At 41.7% G+C, this 21,728-nt stretch overlaps 1 protein-coding gene across 36 annotated transcripts in view; it reads right to left on the bottom strand.

Annotated features, from left to right (window-relative positions):
• EPB41 (erythrocyte membrane protein band 4.1) overlaps positions 1 to 21,728 on the bottom strand; it is a 171,471-nt gene that overhangs the window by 78,109 nt on the left and 71,634 nt on the right. For all 36 annotated transcript variants that reach the window (XM_075909091.2, XM_075909090.2, XM_089773531.1 and 33 more), the window contains exons 2-7: positions 21,211 to 21,685; positions 18,481 to 18,696; positions 14,105 to 14,209; positions 10,273 to 10,315; positions 6,910 to 6,985; positions 4,752 to 4,970 (exon numbers count right to left, since the gene is read on the bottom strand). In XM_075909091.2, coding sequence (XP_075765206.2) covers positions 4,752 to 4,970; positions 6,910 to 6,985; positions 10,273 to 10,315; positions 14,105 to 14,209; positions 18,481 to 18,696; positions 21,211 to 21,678 — 1,127 coding nt within the window. In that variant the 5' untranslated portion in view covers positions 21,679 to 21,685. The remainder of the gene's footprint in view (positions 1 to 4,751; positions 4,971 to 6,909; positions 6,986 to 10,272; positions 10,316 to 14,104; positions 14,210 to 18,480; positions 18,697 to 21,210; positions 21,686 to 21,728) is intronic.

The following is a 21,728-nucleotide window of genomic DNA, read 5'->3' as shown; positions in this document are numbered from 1 at the left end:
ACTTCAAGCAGGGGCACATGCTGACTGAACACAACTTTGGCAAAAGCTGTGCATTCTCCCTGTTGCATCCAAATTGCTGCTACAATTCAATAGGCACACCGTGCAAGTTCTACGAATGCAAGTACAGTTAGCAAAATTACCTTATCCCAGGAGACTGTCTTAGTAAGGACAATCTTACAGCCCACTGAGATGAAGGGGGGCCATTCATGCAGCCCACTCCCTAGCTTTGGTTGCCACTCACTGATCTAGCATGACCATATGTCCCATTTTGGCTGGGATAGTTACTTTTTAAAACCGTGTTCTAGATATCCTAATGCTTTTGGTGGGGGAGGGGTAGAGGCAAACCTGGAAATTTGTCTCAGTTGTCCAGCTATGTCAAAAAAGTGGGATGTGCCCCTCAGTGGGACATATAGAAATGCTAGGGGGAGAAGGTGGAGCAAGTGGCTCAGGCCAGCCCTGTGCATGGGAGGGGATGTGGGTCAGTCCTGTGCTCAGGAGCAGGCTTGGGGGAGTCCTGCACAGCGTCCCATTTTCCCTTTGGGAAATATGAGTCACCCTAGTAAACAAAGGCTAAAAGAAACAAGCACCTTGCCCCATGGCACTGACTCTCGAAACAGCCAACTTCATTTGCAAAAAATGTGAACAAATTAGATCCACTGAAGGTGAACAGCAAACTGGGGCACCTACTTATGCGCTTTCTCTCAATTATTGTCAGAATCCAGCTATTGTTCTGAGAATTAAATGTAAGAGCAGTTGAAAAAAAAATCACTTATTAGGAAACTCCTACTAGGAGCAGGATAGATGAATGAGACACTTTCTGGGAACAGATAGAGTCCTGTCCCTGGGAGAGGCAATACAATGAATCTCTGGATAACTAAAACAGTCTGATAATGGGGCTACTTTCAGTGTTATTGAAGAGTGTCTGTTAATAGGCTTCTATTATGAAAGAGGTGCCTAAATGTTATATTGGGACAGTACTCATTGATATACATTTATTGTTTGCTACTTTGATGTCTCTCTTACAAAGCACTTTGTGTGTTATGGAAACTGTAAATCCTAGTGTTGTGTCTTATGTTGGCATGATACAACACAGACCAACAAGAACAAATGAAATTAGATGAAATTCTTCATGTTGTCTGACTCTCTTGTTTTAAAGAGAATATAATAGCCAAAAAGGAATTCAGCAATGTTAATTGCCTGTTCTAACACAAATAGTACTTTATAACCTGAAGTCAGCAGAGGACACTGAGCAACTGACAGGCTTATCTTCCTCACTTACTCTTTCCCTGACTACAAATAGAGGAAATTTAAAATAATGATCCGACAGTGTCAATTTGAGGTAAAAAACAACAAATGGCCTGGTAGCACTTTATAGACTAACGAAACATGTAGATGATATCATGAGCTTTCATGGGCACAGCCCACTCCTGTGCCCTCAAAAGCTCATGAGACCATCTACATGTTTCGTTAGTCTATAAAGTGCTACCAGACCATTTTTTGTTTTTTTCTGTAACAGACTAACTCGGCTACCCCCTGAAGCACCTGAATTTGAGGTGTTCATCATAGCTTTGGTATCACTCTTGGACTTCAGAGTGATACCATATTACAGGGTTATGCTTGTTATTAGTTTGCATTTTCCGTGGTAAGGGCTTCATCTTCCCTTTTAGTTTTTTAGGACATTACCGTGGCTCAGCTCATAGCCTTGGAGGGGATTAAAAGACTGCAGGTTCAAGTCCCATCCAAGGGCTTGGGTTCATTCTCTATGTTGTATAGGATTTTCTTTTTGCCCTTAAAACTACCCACACACAAACCTCTCTTTTAAATTGTACAACACTTATATACCAAAGCGCTAAGAGAATTAGACTGTAAATACAGAGTTCACTGTGAACTCTGTAGTTGAACATGTCAGTATAATAGCATAAATACGCACAATATAGGGTGAGATCTTTTCAAGAGAGTTTTTAAAAAGGCTTAGTTTGAGTATGATGAGCCTTTAGCATAATACAAGAGCTGCTCAAGAGAGACCCATCAGCATAAAAAGGAAGTCACAAAAAACCTCTCACAAATATTAGGCTATAGGAAAAGTTAATTCTCTTTAATATTGTCATCCAACAAAGTTGAAAGCACAGAAACATAACCAGTAATAAATCTGAAAAATTGCTGCCAACTAAAATCCTTCCTTTGGGGTAGGATACAATTGTATCAGCTTTCTCCATCCATTTAAATCATGAAAAGAAGAGTGAGGAGGCTTTCAACTACCTGAAGGAAGATTCCAAAGAGGATGGAGAGAGGCTGTTCTCAGTGGTGACAGAACAAGGAGCAATGGTCTCAAGTTACAGTGGGGGAGGTCTAGATTGGATAGTAAGAAAAGCTATTTCACTAGGGCTATGTCTAGACTGCAAGCCTCTTTCGAAAGAGCTTCTTTCGAAAGAGAGCGTCTAGACTGCACATTGAACTTTCGAAAAAGCGGCTTGCTTTTTCGAAAGAAAGCATCCAGTGAGTCTGGATGCTCTCTTTCGAAGAAGCCCTATTTACATTGAAGAACGCCTTCTTTCGAAAGAGGAACTTTCGAAAGAAGGCGTTCTTCCTCGTGAAATGAGGTTTACCGCCATCGAAAGAAAAGCCGCGTTCTTTCGATTTAATTTCGAAAGAACGCGGCTGCAGTCTAGACGCAGGTGAGGTTTTTTCGAAAAAAGGCTACTTTTTTCGAAAAAACCCCTGAGTCTGGACACAGCCTAGGAGAGGGGTGAAGCACAGGAATGGGCTACCTAGGGAGGTGGTAGAATCTCCATCCCTAGAGGTTTGGAAGTCTTGGCTGGAATGATTTAATTGGGATTGGTCCTCCTTTTAGCAGGGAGTTGGACTCAATGACCCTCCTGAAGAGTCTTCCAACCTTATGATTCTATGAACCCAAGGGTTAATAAAAGACACATTTTTTTTGTTTTATATGGAGTTAGTGAATAAAACTTATGCTACTTACAATCATTAGGGATGTGAGTGGGTAACTGGTTATCTGTTAAGCATCACCCGCTTCCTGGTAACCGGTGCCGAGCCAAGCCAGAGTGGTGGCCAGAGAGTTGCTCCAGTCAAGCCAGGCACACCATGCCATCCCCCGGGGCCAATAGTCCCACAGCTGACCAGTTACACAGTTAATTTTTTTAAACGTTTTTACATCCCCAATAATCATGATGAGGAGTTCTGCTCATGTCAGCATCAAAACCAAAGTTAAATACTGAGAACTTAGCATTTACACTTCTCACACATACTTGTAATACATTTGATATTGTACAATGTTGTCTATTATCATTATTTGCAGTAGCACCAGAAGATTCCAAATAAGGATATAGGCCATAGCATGCTAAGGGCTAACATACATAAAGGAAGAAAAGGCCCCGCCCACAAACAGCTCACATGACAAATGAATAACAGACAACAGAGGAGAAGAGAGAACAAGTGACAAGATTAACACTATACATTTTTAAGTGGAATCAAAACCATACAACTCTCTGTCATAATACTGATGACTATACAGACTCCAAAAGTGGAGTTCTTAAAGATGCTTTTAAAAGTTTCACAGAACTCTTCTAAAAACTGTTTGTTTTGTTTTTTTCCAGTAGGAGGGAAGAAAACCCCTTTACTAAACAACAGCTACTGGATATTCTCTGGACAAACTCACTAGTTTTGGACTCACCAAAGTTTTCAGCAACTCCTTTGTTATTCTTTATGTTGCAGTAGCGTCTAGAGGTCCCATTGTGTTGGAGACCATACAAACAACTAAAATGAGAAGACAAAGACAACACCTACCCCAAAGACCCTAGGATTACAACAAAAACAAAATGCAGACAAATGGACAAAAATAGGATAGTGTGAAGGGGAAGAGGAGAAGGAAACAGTAAAAGCAACATTTAATAAGTAGCCTCATGAGGCAATTAATATTACATGACCAACTCTGGACTTTCCCAGCATCTGATTCCTTCATAGCAGTAGCAAGATAGTTTATGCAAAGCAAGTGAATTATAATTCTGAAAGGACATTCGGTACTAAGGATGTTAAGAAGCGGGTAATGGGCTAATCGTGTATACTATTTGTACATAATTAGTCGATAAGGGGAGGCGCTCTGTCCTGACTTGTGCCAGGTCCAGGAGCTAATCCCGCTGTAGCTCTGCAGTTTAAATGTAGTAGGAGCCAGGTGCACAGGCAGCCCAGCTCCTAAAACATTTAAACTGCAGAGCGCCAGTGGGGGTAGCTCCTCGAGCCAGTGTGAGCTGAGACTGAGTAGTTATGGCTTGTGCTGGCTCTGGGACTACTGCAGCTCTGCCTCCCCTGTTTCCTCCCTTGCCCCATGCACCAGGGAAGACTGTGCTTGGGGAAACCAGCCTTTAAGCCAACTCTCCCCAGCACCAGCTCCTGCTTCCCCCTCCACTTTTGCTGCCTCTGTATCAGAGGCAGCAATGAGGGAGTGAAGCAAGTGGTAAAGTAGTCCCTTGACTACCCAATAACCCTATTCTGTACTTGCTTAAAGTTTGTTTGTTCATTTATTTAAAGCAGACTATTTTCCTTTGTGAACTGAAAACTTCTCTCTTAAACTAACTCTCTAACTGTAATTCTGTTTGAGGCTCACAAAAGATATTAATGGCTCTGAAGAGAAAATTTAAAAACACAGAATTTGGGAAAATACTAAATAGTTATTATTCTAATTACTCCATTTATTTTGTGGTTCAGAGACTGGTTCCCTTAATAACAGCACTCACCTGTATGTTTTATGCAGTTCCATGACTTTTTCTTCAAGTTCCTTTGTCTGGTTTGGGGCCAATTTAAACTCACTGACATAATCTGTGTTATGTAACTCCGGGTCATAATCTCCCAATTCAGACTGGACTGTATAAGAACTTAGCAGGGCCAGTGTGGCAAAGGAACAAGGCAGACGTCCTGTAACAATGTCATGTCTAAGCTGAAGACACAAATAATACCTACAGGGAAAAGCAGAAGATGTGATTTTAACTGAGAGTACAAAGACTGATAACTTTATTTTGAGCTCAGGCTCCTGAGGAAAATGAAGATAAAGGCAACTTTTTATGCTGCTAAATAGTACGGCAGCTTTTGATATCATCAACCATGGTATCTTTCTGGAGTGCCTGGCGGAGTTGGGTATCGGAGGCATGGTTTTGCTGTGGTTCTGGTCTTACCTGTTGGGACACTTTCAGAAGGTGGAGCTAGGAGGCTGCTGCCCGACCCTGAGGTGACTGTGCTGCGGGGTCCCACAAGGTTCCATCTTGTCCCATGCTGTTTAACATCTAAATTAAACCGCTGGGAGAGTTTGTAAGGAGATATGGAGGATGGTGCCATCAATATGCAGATGACACACAACTCTATTTCTCTGACATCGGATCCAGGTTTGGCAGTGACCAGTCTGAACCGGTGTCTGGAGGCAGTGATGGACTGGATAAGGTCAAATAAGCTGAAGCTGAATTCAGATAAGACAGAGGTCTTATGGATCAGGAAACCATCTGTCTGGGAATGTGGTGTAGTACCTGTTCTGGACGAGGTTACGCTCCCCCTAAAAGAACAGGTACGCATCTTGGGAGTCCTGAACCCTTTTTTAACATTTGAGAACCAGATTTCTTCAGTGGCTAGGAGTGCTTCTGGGGCAGCTTCAGCAGACCCAGCAGCTGCAACCCTTTCTGAATAAGAATGACCTGGCTATGGTGCTTCATGCTCGTCACATCCTGACTGGATTATTGCAATCCACTTTATGTGGGGCTGCCTCTCAAGAGTCTTGGGAAACATCAACTGGTCCCGAATGCAGCTGCTCAAGTTTTAACTAACACTCGTTATACGAAGCACATTATGCTGGTGTTTTGGCAGGTGCACTGGCTTTCGTTATGTTTCCGGGCACAATTTAAGGTCCTGGTTATGACCTATAAAGCCCTGAACGGGTTGGGACCAGAGTATTTGAAGGACTGTCTCCTCCCATACGAGCCTGCCTGGGGATTGAGGACAGCTGGGGAGGTTCTGCTCTGTGTTCCTCCACTTGTGGAGACATCTATGCGGAGCAGGGCCTTCTCAGTCTTTGTTCCCAGGCTGTGGAATTCTCTCCCCTGGGACATCCATCTGGCGCCAATGCTGGCACTGTTTCAGCACCAGGCTAAAGCCACCCTTTTTGCCCGTGCTTTTACTGGTGTTTGAGTTTGTGTATGTGTGTGTGTTCCTCCTCTCAAGGTATCTTAGCAGGTTTTATGTCCCCCTTTGGGGACTTGTATTTTAATTTTTTATATATATTTATATTGTGTTTTTAAAATTTTGTAAGCCACCTGGAATATTTTAAATAGAAAGGTGGGGTATAAATATTGTAAAAAATTTAATTAAATAATAGTATGAAAGGAAAAATGACCACAGAATTAAAAAAATATATATATCACCTCCTTCAAAATGGAGTAGGGTATGCTTTTGATAATGGAAATCAGATTTTGTTCAAGTCATTTAAAAGTATGTGTTCATCCTCCATTTATCCTTTCTCCCCCTCCCCCACACACAAAAGTATACATAAAAATCTTTCACATATACCTTTCAATGCAACACATCCACAACAAAGAAAAACCCTATATACAAAAAGTTCCCCATATTAACCAAATAGACACTCAGATATGGTGCTGCCACTAAGATATGCAACCTATTCCCACATATAGAGACACACATTAAAAACAGCTGCTCTGACTGGCTATAGCAGAGATGCCTGAGTATGTCTAGTCCTATGGATTTAATTCTAAAATATATTTGAACACAAATACGTATAAACAGCTTTTCAGCTTTTACCTGAAAATATATCATGCACTTCTATTGTACTTTCCACTCTCAATACTGTACTGAATTGGAGTAGCAAAGTTTATGGGTAATAATCAATGTCTTTACCTTGTTATATCCTCTGTCAGCTGTGCTGGATCTGGTGGATAAAACTTCACATTGAATGTAAAGTTCCAGGGGCCTCCTGTAATTAGAAACAGACAAGTTTTGAAAATGTACAACAAAATGTTCACAATACAGAAGTTTATAAAAATATGAATTTTGAATTGGACTCTCTTTAAAGCAAATGATGTTATATTTTAATGTTGCCATTTGAATTATTGATTATAGAATGTAATTTAAAGAAAAGTGATAACATCTCTGATCTGTTTTTATTGACATTGATTAAAAATATCTTTTATGGGAACACATAAACAGACTATGGGGAGTAAGGATGTTAAGTAATGGTTAATTAACTAGGCTAGTAGTTGATGGAATTTCTGAATACTCAACAGTCAATAGGCACTTCTGCATTCCTCCTTTGAAATGTACAAGAGTCCGCAACGAGGGCTCTTGTGTATTTCAAAGTGGCAGCGCAGCATAGAGCCCGGGGTCAGTGGGGAACTCAGAGGGGAACCCCTCTAACCCCGGGCTCCATGCTGCGCTGCCGATTTGAAATGCCACGCAGAGCCATGGGTTCCACACAGCATTTCCCCAGAACACGCGCAGCAGCACCCAGGCTCAGCTATGCGGCACTGTCACTTTGAAGTACCCCCTCTTCTCCCTGCCCTTTTCTGCCTCTAACTGATAGAGACGGCACAGGGTGGGGGTGGGACAGAGAATCCTTAACATCCCTAATGTGGAGGTGAACATATACACCGTGACATGAAAGACATCCCAGAAATGTGGAATTCACTTCTTTTGGAATCTACTGTTCATAAAACACTGCAGTTTTTATAGAGATGATATGAATAGAGGTCAAACTGTGCTGTGGGTTAATGAATTAGCATTTCACTACAAAATACTGAGGTTTTTAATCTTCCTTGGGTAAGAAGAAAGGTGTATAGTGGTTAAACGTTGGCCCATGTCACATAGCCACCCTATAAATTAATATAAAATGTAAATCTCTCGTCAAGAAACACCCAGGGTTAAACAGCAAGGATTTTGCAGGTCAAGACTGAAATGCTTTAGTACAGCTGAATTACAAGAGTTATGTAGCCCTTTCAGAGACAAATGCTTAGCTCTAGTTAGTGTCATCAGTGTTACTTCTTCAGAGCACTACAATTATATTCAAAATGCATGCTCAGCTACTGTTCAAGTAAATCACATCTGACAAGCAAAGATATAAAACTGTATGTTTATTTTCCCAGTTTATATAAAAATTAAACCTTTCATAAACTCTCTGGTAGTTATTCTGTATTTGAAAATAAAGATTTTTAAATAAACTGAAAAGTGAATTCATTAAAATAATATAAAATATGGTGTTCTGATATAGCACCTTATAATAATTACATTTTGTGGGTGTCATCCCTGTTCTCCTTAATTCAGAGAGTTCAGATTCCAAGAAGATAGCAGATTTAATGATTTACTTTTTCAAGTGTTCAGAATGAAGTCACTTTTTCCTCTTGGAGGGATAATCAATTTTGCCCTTAGATAGCTGATCTGAAGGGCAGAGCCAGTAAATGCTTCAATAGGGAATTTCTAAAAGTGCAGCAAAAACTTGAGTCAAATATAATGATTTCATTCATTGCCCTCTAATTCAATAGTTTAAAATGGTACTTATTTCAAGAAGGCAAGTTTTCCTGATTTGGTTTCTCAAAAGATGTAGTAAGTTCCAAATGGGGCTAAGATGGGGGAGGATTCGAGAAACCAAATGGATTCCATTTACAAATCTGTCTTTTACACACCACCATAGCGGAATTAGAGAGAAATTCTGCCAATTTCATCATGCTGTGCCAGAAGCATTCAAATTATTCATAAGTTTAAGATTAAATAAAAGGAAAGTTGCTCCGAGATAACAGGAACACAAATATTCTGGGCTTGTTTGCAGAAAAGCATTGTTCCAATTTTGACGTCTGTAACTTAATCATGTCATTTGTCCAGTAAGAGCATTTAAATTTACCTCAAACAGCTGAGTGAAACAAGGTTCTCTTTAAATATCATCCTGCTGTAGATTTTTGCATCAGTCTCATAATACTCTATTTTCACTCCTACTGTCTCAAAAGAGAAGAATGGCTAAAGACCTGTACACAAAAAAGTTGCTTTTACATATTTTTTAAAAATGGATGACTAATGAGGAAGCTTTCCCAGAGCTGTTTGTTTATTAATTCCAATGGAGGTTTGCCTCTTATGTCACTGAGAGCATAGAAGAATTTTCAGATTTGTTGAAATCTCTCTCCTCTTCTCCCCTGTAAACCTGCACAGAACTTCATTTTCACTGAGGTGAGAAGTCTTGAGTGTTCATATTCTTTGAAGAAAAACTAGTCTCTGAAAATGAAGCTACATGGACACTGGTCCCTGCATAGGTCTGGCCCAATATCAGAAGAAGTTACAGTCCATTTCTGCTTATACTGTGAGACATTTATCCTGACAATGTTCAAGCTAGTCAACTCAGCTGCTTGGATGCTCAAGGAGTTCTGAAGAATCCACAATGTCTATGTCTAGACTGGCATGATTTTCCGCAAATGCTTTTAACGGAAAAGTTTACTGTTAAAAGCATTTGCGGAAAAGAGCGTCTAGATTGGCACGTACACTTTTCCACAAAAGCACTTTTTGCGGAAAAGTGTCCGTGCCAATCTAGACGCGCTTTTGCGCAAAAAAGCCATGATCGCCATTTTCCCGACTGGGGCTTTTTTGCGCAAAACAAATCTGAGCTGTCTACACTGGCCCTTTTGCGCAAAAGCTTTGCGCAAAAGGACTTTTGCCCGAACGGGAGCAGCATAGTATTTCCGCAAGAAGCACTAATTTCAGACAGTAGGAAGTCAGTGTTCTTGAGGAACTTCAAGCAGCCAGTGTAGACAGCTGGCAAGTTTTTCCGCAAAAGCAATTGCTTTTGCGGAAAAACTTGCCAGTCTAGACACAGCCAATATGTTTGCTGTGGCACATACTTTTCTTTTCCCCCTTTCCGATCTCCTTATTCATCCTGATTCTCCATGGCATACTTATTTTCCCCACTATACTAGCAAGCTGAAAGAGATTTACCTAATTCTGAACTACTCTATAGCAGTAAAACATTTGTCTGCCTCCTGAAAACATATTGTAGGATATTCCTCATAGTAAAGAAGTGCCAGTGTTTTCTTCAGTCCAGCACATTAAGTGTAAAAGAAGAAAGATTGCATGCTGTTTGAACTTGAGCTGATCTCTGCCAACCACCCCTACATGAACTCTAACTGTTCTTTGGGGGATTCTCAACTGTAGGCCAAAGCTATAAATTATCCAGCAGTGTATTAAGAAAAAAAAAAAAAAAGATCATGATGGACTCAATCTACTTACCATGAACCTGTTTTTTTATTTCTTTGGTAGAATCCAGCCATATCTGTAAGAAGAGAAAATAGTAAAATTCACACAGCTGACATGTATTAAAAGAAACACCACAGGGGAAACAGTACTGCCAATCAGCTAAATAGGCAGCTATCAAATGTGAACTGAACTGGCTGTTGTAATGTGCGTATACTATCTGTATTTTACAATATCCACAATATCCATCTACCCCAACACTACTCAGACACATGTACATTTCCCCATTTTTCATCATGGTCACTCCAGCCTACTCGGCCTACTACGTCATCACACCATTCACCTACAGGCAATGGTGGAGAGCGGGAAGTGGAGAGCGGGAAGGATGGGATGAAGGAAAGCAGCAGAATTCATTACTTTTGTCCCCTAGTGGCCAATTAGTACATATACACTGCATACATGATCAATTAAAATGCCAAAGGACACGAAAGCTCTATATACAAAAAGCTTTATTTATCTGAGCTTCTACAATGGTCTTGAGTAATAAAGTGGCTTCTAATGGAAGCCATCTCTCTGTGGATCTAAAGGTGCAGAATAGGCTGAAGTTTTCTCATTAAAATAAATACTCCGATGAAACAGTGCAACCCTTATTTCTCTCAAGTTCCAGCATCAGACAGTATAAGCTACTGCTAGCCATTAGCAAGAAAAAGGCACAGACCCATACTGGTTTTAACAGTGACATTTTCTCACACTCTCCCCCTTCTGCCTCCCCACCCTCTCCCCCATCATCCCTCTGTATTCTAAGATGTATTGCTCACACTCATTTGGATTTTTAGGTAGACAGTCAAGCCCCTCTCGATTATAGTCTTTATTACAGACAGTACCAATCATTGGATTAAGTGAAGGTATCTGCAATGCCAACCAAAACGTTTGGCACCGATCATGAAAGCTGGCAGTGAGGAGAGAATAAACTTTTTTTTAAAAAGGCACTAATTTCTGATAATTAGTTTGAAGAGATAATATATTAGACATTTTTATCCAGTTTCCTTAGTCACTGGTAATTCATCTCTCCTTTATTTGTATGTTTAGGGATCAAGGAAATGGTGCAGAATTGTGGTCAATGAAATTATCTCTCAGTCCTGCCAAAGCTCCTCATTCAATGGTAACCTCTGACAGCTCAGTCAGGAGCCTCCTCTTAGGAGAAACAATCAGCTGTGCCACACTATATGGAGACAATGCAAAACTGATAATCATCTTCTAGAGGCTAGAATTAAGTCGTAAAATTCACGGTCATGTGACCTAAGTGGGATTTGAAAATCTAGGTCTTCTGAGGTAAAAAACTGGAATGTTTAACCCATGCACACCTCTAAAGAATATGCTCTCTTCTACTCTTCCTTTAAAACTATAGTTATGAAACTCATGAAAAGCAAAACCTACAGCCTATCTATGTAGCATTTGGGGGGTGCCTATGGTTTTGTCAGCATAGCAATTTTAAATGCAAGTGCTGATGCTACAAATGTTAGCTTTCTCTGATGAGAATGGAACAGCCTCGCTCCTGGCTCTAACACAGCACGAGTGTAGTCATGCATTCATGAAACTCATCCTGTCTGCCTAATCCAGTAGACAATGAAGGGTTTGGTAATTAATGATTCTCTTATCCAATGCTATTTCATGAATCACTGGAAAACAATTCTCCCTTTCAGACTAGTATAAACTCCAATATAAACTCCTTCAGTACTAAACAGTCTCTCTATTCACTTTCCCACATTGGAAAAACAGAAAGGAAAAGCACCCTTCTTTAGGGATATTGTTGGTTTATTTCTGAAGGTAGAAATATTTTGGTATCATATTTTCACATAGATAGATAGATAGATAGATAGATAGATAGATAGATAGATAGATAGATAGATAGATAGATAGATAGATAGATAGATAGATAGATAGATAGATAGATAGATAGATAGATAGATAGATAGATAGATAGATAGATAGATAGATAGATAGATAGATAGATAGATAGATAGATAGATAGATAGATAGATAGATAGATAGATAGATAGATAGACACCTCCTCCTGCCAAATCTTTCCATCGCTTTGGAGGAGGTTCAGAAGATGATTTCCTAAGCTCCCTTGTTAAGATCACTTTAGTGGGTGAGGACCCTTTAGAGAGCATTGGTCGTGCTAGAGGGAATTTCAGACTTGGCAGTTTACACTTCATTAAACAAACATACAGATATAAAGCAATTATCCCAAAAGAACAAAGGGTGGCTATAAACATGAAGGCTACATCTACACTGGCATGAATTTCTGAAAATGCTTTTAACGGAAAAGTTTTCCGTTAAAAGCATTTTCGGAAAAGCGCGTCTAGATTGGTAGGATGCTTTTCCGCAAAAGCACTTTTTGAGCAAAAGCGTCCGTGGCCAATCTAGACGCGGTTTTCTGCAAAAAAGCCCTGATCGCCTTTTTCGCGATCAGGACTTTTTTGCGGAAAACAGTACTATGCTGTCTACATTGGCCCTTTTGCGCAAAAGTCTTTCAGAAAAAGACTTTTGTCCAAACAGGAGCAGCATAGTTTTTCCGGAAAAGCACTGATGATTTTACATGAGATCGTCAGTGCTTTTCCGGAAATTCAAGTGGCCAGTGTAGACAGCTGGCAAGTTTTTCCGCAAAAGCAGATGATTTTGCGGAAAAACTTGCCAGTCTAGACACAGCCGAACAGTTTATTCTAGACTGGGATTAAAATCTGTATCAAGAAGATGTTAATTCTTGTTTTTAAGTGACAATAAATCTGTCACCAAACAATCCTGCTGACAGTGTTCCCGCACTCTTTGCGGTCTTTAAAATATTACAGAAGCAAACTCCCAATCAGACCTCAGATGAGTAAAATAGCATGTGCATAATTCTGTTGTCAAAGAAGGCAATGCAAATAGCTTTTTTCATTCCTCCTGTCCAAAACCTATGTTAACCTGCTTATCTCAAAAAGGGATGGATATAAAGAGGAAGACAAAAAATAAGTTTTTAAAGAACGATGATCTGGCAATTTTCTTCCCACAACACAAAGCATGCTGGTTAAAAGACTTAACTTGAACAACTTGACAAGTTCAGAAAAGGGTAACAAAAATGATTAGGAGTATGGAATGGCTGCCATATGAGGAGAGATTAATAAAACTGGGATTTTTCAAGTTGGTAAAGAAAAGACTAAGGGGGATATGATTAAGGTCCATAAAATCATAACTGATGTGGAAAAAATAAATAAGGAAAAGCTATTTACTTGTTTCCACAACACAAGAACTAGGGATCACCAAATGAAATCAATAGGTGTAAATATTTAGAGAGACAATGCAATTTTAATGTATTTGTTGAATATGAGTTAAATTCTTCATACTGAAACCCAAATTGGTCAGTTTTACTTTATGGTTTTGGAAAAACTTAAAAAACAAAAACAAATAATCTAGCAGCACTTTAATCCCTGTCTGTGGGGAGCTCAGACCGCCTGTGGACAGGGGCTGCTGCTGTCGTGGAACAACCTCAGCCCATGGCGGGCCCAGGCTTACCACAGAGACAGCTCCATGTGGGGGGGGGAGGGGGAGGGGAGGGGAGGCAGATAGCTCCATGGAGCCAGTACTGGGGGGAACCACTTTTAAGGTTCATTTCTCTTACAATTCACAAACTTTGACTTTTCTTAGAAAATGCCTTTAATGCATAAGGGAAAAATGAAAATAGAGCTAGATTAAACATAAATGTTTGGGACGCTACACACTTCTTCCCATTTTGGAAACACTAACCTATCAAGAAAAGGGTTGGATTTTTTTTGGGGGGGGGGTGTTGTTTTGATTGCAGATGGTAGTTCCACAAGCATCTTCTTACCTTAGAAGTTGGAGAGTCCCAAATGGCCAGTCCAAAGTAGTCTTCTTCTAGAAGATTGAGATGTTCACATACTTTTCTAAGTAGATCCTGACCCTTGGCATGTTTCTGCAAATATGTAACAGGGATTAGATGTTATGCATTGTTTTTTGGCTCTCCTCTTCCTCCCCCAATAATTCTTCCATTCTACTCATATCACCGAGAAGAGCTGGACTCTGAAGAAAAAAAGGGGTGCTGAGTCTCTTCAAGAGTCCAGTCTATATCCCCTCAGCAATTTATATCTAGGGCTCTACCAAACTCACAGCCATTAAAAACATGTCACAGACCATGAAATATTGTCGCCTTCTGTGAAATCTAGCCTTTCGCCCTACACCATAGAGTGCGTCTAGACTACATGAAATACTTGGCCATCGACGGAGCCATGTAAAGTAGTTTACTCGACATAGTCAATGAAGCGGGGATTTAAATAATCCCCGCTGCATTAAAATAAAAATGGCGGCCGCGCTGTGCCGACAATCAGCTGATCCGGCACAGCGTGGCAGTATAGACGCAGCGCAGGGCATCTGTGATCTTCGCCATCCCTTCATGGAGCGACAGTTCTACACCAGCCAGTGCTACAGCACTGAGCATATTAAACAGATAATTCCAGGGCTCTTCCAGCTCTTCTGCCTACAGGTGGAGGCTGGAAGCCACCCTCTTCAATAGCTCTTGATGAGGTTTAGTATCTTTGGAAGGGACTGTCAGAAGGGGTGCCATAATGGTCTAGTCTGGGGATGTGAATGACAACGACATAGTAACTGGCATCTCCGCTGGTACCAAAGTCTCCTGGGTATGCACGTCCTTGTCTTGTGGGACTTCAGGAGTCCCTTCTACTGATGCTTCCTGGTGGTGATGAGAGAGGGAAGCAGACAGTATTTCTGAGGCTCCGGCACTGAACATGCAATCTGGACCAGCTAGGTGAATCCCAACAGGTTCAGCTGATATGGTGCCAATTATGGTGCCTGGTGGCACTGCACCAGTTGCAGTACCATCATTAAGATATGCCCCACGGTGAAGGTCTGGTCTGTCACCTCTTGTGAGCCCTGGATTCATAATTCACGGATGCAGGGCCATGACACAATCAACTGTTATATGGAGAGACAGATCCTCTGTAGATATGTCAAGAGTGATGCTGTGCTCATGACTCTGAACCTGGCGTCAAGGAGTCCAATTGCCAGTTGGAACAGCTGCATCCAGTGGATCCAGAGCAGCTGGTGGCTGGCAATCTATGCTGCTGGCTGTACAAATGGTGTTGCAATAGTGACCAGAACCATGACATGGGGCCAGATCCTGTGCTCTAAGCACACATCCTGAACGATGCTTGAGGAGGGGACCAGTGTCCAACAGGGATCTGCGTCATTCTCTTGAGCAATCATGTAGTACCCTCTTGAGAACCCTAAATTCTGGCATCTTCTATACCAGTGCTCCTGTTCTCAGTGGGGAGTGTGTGCAACCAAACATCCATGTTCCTGTGCTGGAGAGTTGTGCCAGGAACCCCACCATATGGGTTGCCAACTCAACAGTTACAGGGGGATCAGTAGGATTTGTTTCACAGTGTGACTTGTGGCAGCCTCAAGCAGGTGAGCACTGCCTGGAACCTTTTTTTGGTAGGATCCGGTGCCACTGGGACAGAGACATCAAAGGTCTGAGCACAGGCTTCCCCCATGACCAGGGAGCTGTAGATACCTGGGTGGCCAGCACCAACAAAGTCATTATGTCCTGTGCTGCTGCAGGGCCTCCAGCATAGAGGGATCTGGATACGGGTCCCGCTAATATCTGGGGATGCCTATGCAGAGCTTGGGAAAAGGGGCATGCCTGGGCCCAGATAGAGTCTCAAAAGGGAAGACAAGTATTCAATTTCCTGAAGGAAGGTTCCAAAGAGGATGGAGAGAGGTTGTTCTCAGTAGTGACGGATGGCAGAACAAGGAGCAATGGTCTCAAGTTACAGTGGGAGAAGTCTAGGTTGGATATTAGGAAAAACTCTTTCACTAGGAGGGTGGTGAAGCACTGGGATGGGGTGGAATCTCCAATCCCTAGAGGTTTTTAAGTCTCATCTTGACAAAGCCCTGGCTGGGTTGATTTAGTTGGGATTGGTCCTGCCTTGAGCAGGAGGCTGGACTTGATGACCTCCTGAGGTCTCTTCCAGCTCTATGATTCTATGAAGTCATTAATTAGTTAGGTATTACACCACTAAGGAAATATATACATGAAAACAATGAAAACAGTTACTGTAAGAACAAATGGTAGCTGGAGTAAAGGCAGTTCCATACACCATCACTGGTGGCAAGAAGAAACTGAGAGTGAAGGAAGTGAGTGGCATCTCTTATACCGTACCATGGAGGCACCCCTCCAGGGGTCATTAGAGGTGCTCCTCTAGGAGGATTGCTAAGGGAAAAAAATTCAAGCACCTACTGCAGAATGCATATGAGAAATCACTTAGGGTATGTCTGGACTACAGGCTTCTGTCGACAAGTTTTGTCGACAGATACTGTCGACAAAGCTTCTGTCGACAAAGAGCGTCTAGACTACATTCAGTTCTGTCGACAAAGCAAGGTCGACATGGTAGTGTAGACGCAAAGGACAGTTTACATGCAATAACACCTTCTGTCGACAGAACTCTGTCGACAGAAGGCGTTATGCCTCGTAAAATAAGGTTTACCAGCGTCGACAAAACTGCTAAGTTCTGTCGACGTTATGTTGACAGAACTCAGCAGTAGTGTAGACGCAGGTATAGTTTTGTCGACAAAAGTCTACTTTTGTCGACAAAACCCTGTAGTCTAGACACACCCTTAAAGAACACAAATCAAGTAAGGCTGACGCATTGGTTCAGTACATGAGAGAGCAACCAACACCAACCAAGGCTATGTGCTGTAGGAAGTGGGATGAGAGCAATATTCTGCCCTGAAAGTACTGAATGAATCAATGCCCAAACATGGTATTAAAAGTCCCTTTCCCACTGGAGGTATTCTCTTTTGAATAAGATGTAAAAACCCAGGTCCTCGCATTTGAGATCTTTTTTAGAGGTATGTTTCTTATTGCTACTATAGCACTGGATCAGGCTCCCGAATAGCTGCTGATCCATGGAATAGCAATGGCAGCAACACTGGTACACAAACACTTAGATCAGTGCATCATTGTACAGGGTCCTCTGAGGTAACTGCTTTTTACAAGAAGCTCCTGAATCCTAAACAGGTCACAAATAAGCAACTATACTTAACCAGTGGGTGCAAGGCTTAACAAGCTCATTATGTCTCAAAGACTAAGTGCCAGATTGTTTACGGGTTAAGCTTGTACTCAGATGTTGAATTAGATTTCTGTTGACTTCTTACTGCTATGACACTGGGATCATCCCCTGAGATACATATGAAAACCATGATTAGCCGAAAACCTTTCAGCTATAGGGAAATTGAGCAGAGCTTCTGAAATTGACTGCAAGGAGATGCTAAAAACATTATTTGTTTAATGCTATTTATATTCTGAACAATATTGCTAGGCATTGTCACCCTGCTTGCAATTTTTACCTGTGCCCTAGCACAGGTGCTGCTGCAAGGAGAGAGGCTGGTAGGAATCAACTCCCCATACTACAACCCTAGGGCAGGCTGCACCCTGTCATCATTACCAGTCCAACCAGACTAGAGCCTGCAACTTCCCGTACCCCAACCCTGTGTCCCAGCCCTGAGGCTTCCCCCTCAAACACACTCCAAATTCTTATGCCCCACCCCCACCACGTACCACCTTCATATTGGTGCACATAACAAAATTAATATCCCTCATGCACGGGAATAATTAGAGGAAACACTGCTTCTAACTCTTTCAAAGCTTCACTCATATGAGGAGGAGGAATTTGAAGAATAAAAAACCCCAAACAGGTATTTTGACCAAGTTTAAGTGGTGATAATTTTTCTCTAATGATTTGCTGAATACGTTTTCATGTTATTAGTCAGCAACATGTGATCTTAGGGTTCCAAGGTATTCTGGGGGAAAATCCAGTAAAGCATACAAATCCCTTAGCTGACAAGAAAAAATTTCTGGCTCTGATCTGAATATTTACAGTTATAATCAAATCTTAAGGGGATGTAAAAAAAATCCAACTCCAGCCTGAGCATCAAGAACAGAGGCAAGTGTCAGAGAAAGCATCAGCAATTTAAAAGCATCCCGCAAAAAGAGAGTTTGGATTTTTTTTCTGCAGTGTCCAAAGTGCTCTACTTTCTCATAATATATTTTAAATAATTGTTATGGTTTAAGATACACTCCTCCTCAATTGGAATTTTACCATTTACTTCACTGGCATCATCCCTCAATTCTGAACTCTCCCTACCCCTTCATCTTATGAGACTTACATCCAAAGTACACTCGTAAATGGTGTCATCCAGCAAGGAAACCTTGCAGTACATATTTCTGTGTCTTCTTACTGATCTCTGAGTGACTTTTAATTCTTGGTCTGCTTTTGTCTCAGGGTTCTCTTTTTTCAACTCTGCCTTGGAACACTCTTCGTTCACTCCGTCTCCTTCCTTAATCTCAAGGTCTTGATCTTCTCTCCTGTCTTCCTGGGCAGGCTGCAATCCCACAACACCATATTTATTATTTAAATGTTTTAAACATGTAGTGTCACAAAGCATAAATATACTACAGGTGATTAAATCCATTTAGACCTCAAAGTGAGCCACCTCACACTGGCTCAGCAACCAAGAGATTTTCTCTGGTGCTGTATTTCTTTTTTTTTTTTTTTTTTTAAGCTAAATATCTAGCCCTTGTCACTGAATATAATTTAAATGTAATCCAATGCAGTGATGTCTGCCCAAGTCTGCAGTGAATCTAAAACAACAGCTCCATATCACTGGATATTTAATCAGTGGAAATGCATATTAATTTTGAAGTCTAATGAAAATTTAAAATCAGTCTAATTAACTATTAGTTAATCAAAGCACATCAGAAGGGACAAAGTTGATTATATTATGAAGACTCATTCAATGTACTGTAAGTGGCATCTCATCTTAGATTGGAGACAAGTATACTAAAAAGGTTCAGAAACCAAAAGAAGCCCAAAAAAATCACAATTTTTAATGTCATGATTTTGGGGAGCCTAACTCATGATTTCTGAATGTTTGGTTTGGCAATACTATAAAATTTAAAGTGGAAATTTCTCAAAGTTTTCGAGCCAAAAGAAACTAGCAGTGAGCTTTCTATTTACACTATTGACAACAACAGTAGTCTGTCCAGTAGGCTGGGAACCAAGGGACCCTGATTTTATTCCCAGATATATACACACTTGTTTGGGACTATAACCCACCCTTGGAGACTATGGGCCTTTACCCAGGCTAAATTATTCAGAAACAGACACCAACTTTAGCTGTTATAAAACATTGGGCCTAACTCTTCCAAATACAGTAAAACTCCATTAGTCCGGCATCCAATGCTCCGGGACTCCTGATGGTCCGGCACCATCAGGAACCCAGAAGTGCTGGGGCAGCCGGACAGGCTTCCCCCATTCAGCTGCTGCAGAAACTGACCAGCAGCTGACTCGGGGAAGCCGGGAGCAGAGCAGCTGGGGTGCTGCGGGGTTGGTCTCGTAGCGCCGCCCCTCGGCGCTGCGGGACCAACCCGGCAGGACCCCAGCTGCTCTGCCCCAGGGGTCCCCAAGTCAGCCGCTGCTGAAACAGATCAGCTGCTGATCTGTTTCAGCAGTGGCTGAATCGGGGACCCCTGGGGCAGAGCAGCTGGGGTCCTGCCGGGTTGGTCCCGCAGCGCCGTCCTTTGGCGCTGCGGGACCAACCCGGCAGCACTCCAGCTGCTCTGCCCCAGGCGTCCCCAAGAGCAGCTGGAGTGCTGCTGGGTTGGTGCCGTAGCGCCGCCCCTCGGCGCTGCGGGACCAACCCGGCAGCACCCCAGCTGCTCTATTGCAGGCATCCCCGATTCAGCTGCTGCTGAAACTGACCAGCAGCAGCTGAATCAGGGAGCCTGGGGCAGAGCCGGACTATCGTAAGGGGGGGGGGGGCTATGACGGGTCTGGGGTGGCATCCCCTCCCACCCCACTCCAGACCCCTCATAGCCCCCCCTTCTGATAGTCCAGCATATCTGATAATCCAGCACCCCCTGGGTCCTAAAGGTGCCGTATTATCGGAAGTTTACTGTACTAAGCAACCACAATGCCAGCTGAACTCTAAGTTGCAGATACATAGCACTTCCAGTAAAAAAGAAAGAAGTCCATTGTATTTTAAGTCCAGTAGCCATAAGATGATGTACCTAAAACCACAGGCCACTTCTGAACATTTTGATTATTGACATTCTGTTCCCCAGTTTCCCACCAGTAAATGGAGAGAATACCTACCTTTTAAAGTTCTGAAGTCTATGCATTTAAGGCCAGGATTTTAAAGGTGTCTAAGGGAACCAGAAAATTATAGTTGTACACTTATAATCCTTAGCCGCCCTTTAAAGCCCCGATCTATATATGCTCTAAGTGATAAATATTAGTATTTGTGGGGCCACAGAAAAAACAGGGCCTGATGCACTGGTGGGAAAACAGTGTAAACTCAACTGAGGTCCATCAGGTCTGAACTGTTACTTGTGTTGCTTTAAGTCTGCAGTTTGTTTTGTGCTGAACACAACTATGACATCTATTGTGTTTTCTATTTATTTTTCTTCCACCCATAGCGCATACATCAGAATATTTCAAAATGAGCACTAAAAGTCATTTTATTATGATGTAAATCTGAGTTCTAATCCTAACATAACTTTTCTTGCCTCAGAGGAATATTGTGAGGGTTTTTTAGTATTTATATGATGCTTTGGAGATTAAACATATTAGGATTAAAATGGTAGGAGTAAAAATTAGATCACATTGTAGCATACAAAAATATAAAAGAGCAGAAAGTACCACAAGTAGCATAATATCTGTCAAATATTAGAATTTTACAAGGGATATTTAAGAATGTCGAGGGTTCATTGATCAAATCTATCATAGCAGGATTACAAAGCTTTGCTTCTCACTTAACCTGACAAACAATCCTAACTACATGCGCTTGCAGACAAAGAAGCAAAAGAGAATCCAAATCAACTTTGCTTTTGTTTACCTGTGTTTCTGCGCTGCTTAATGAATGAAGATCTAAAGATGGGTCAGTCCTGAGTTCAGGTTCAGGAGCTGCTATTGGGGCCTTGAGTAGAATCTCTTCATCAGGACTGGCTTCTAGATCTCTCTCTTTCTGACCTCCTTCACCTGTCTGTTGTGGATTTTCCACTTCTTTGCCTTCTTCAGAAACCTGAGATTTGGGCCTTTTGAGAAATGATGAAAATAAGCGTGACAGGCCCCGACTCTCAGACGTGCAGCGCTCTTTGTTCTTGTTTTGGTCTTCGTGTGTGGGGGTATCACCGTTGGAAGCCTTCTGCTTCTGTTCAGCTTGATTATGTCCCTCAGATACCTGTTGGGAAGCCTCCTCCAAAGAAGCCTCTTGCTTCTGTGTTTCAGCAGCTACCTCCTCCTCTTTTTGCTGCTGTTGTTTAGGATTCTCTGCCTCAGCCACCAAACTCTTCTCTGTTGTCATGATGAAACTGTAACAGAGATTTTAAAAAGTAAACAATAATATTTCTTCAG

The sequence above is a fragment of the Pelodiscus sinensis genome, chromosome 26 (genome assembly GCF_052426305.1).
Source record: "Pelodiscus sinensis isolate ZL-2025 chromosome 26, ASM5242630v1, whole genome shotgun sequence".
Classification (NCBI taxonomy): domain Eukaryota; kingdom Metazoa; phylum Chordata; order Testudines; family Trionychidae; genus Pelodiscus; species Pelodiscus sinensis.
The sequence above is the reverse complement of the archived record's forward strand: the minus strand, read 5'-3'. Positions and strand labels throughout refer to the sequence as shown.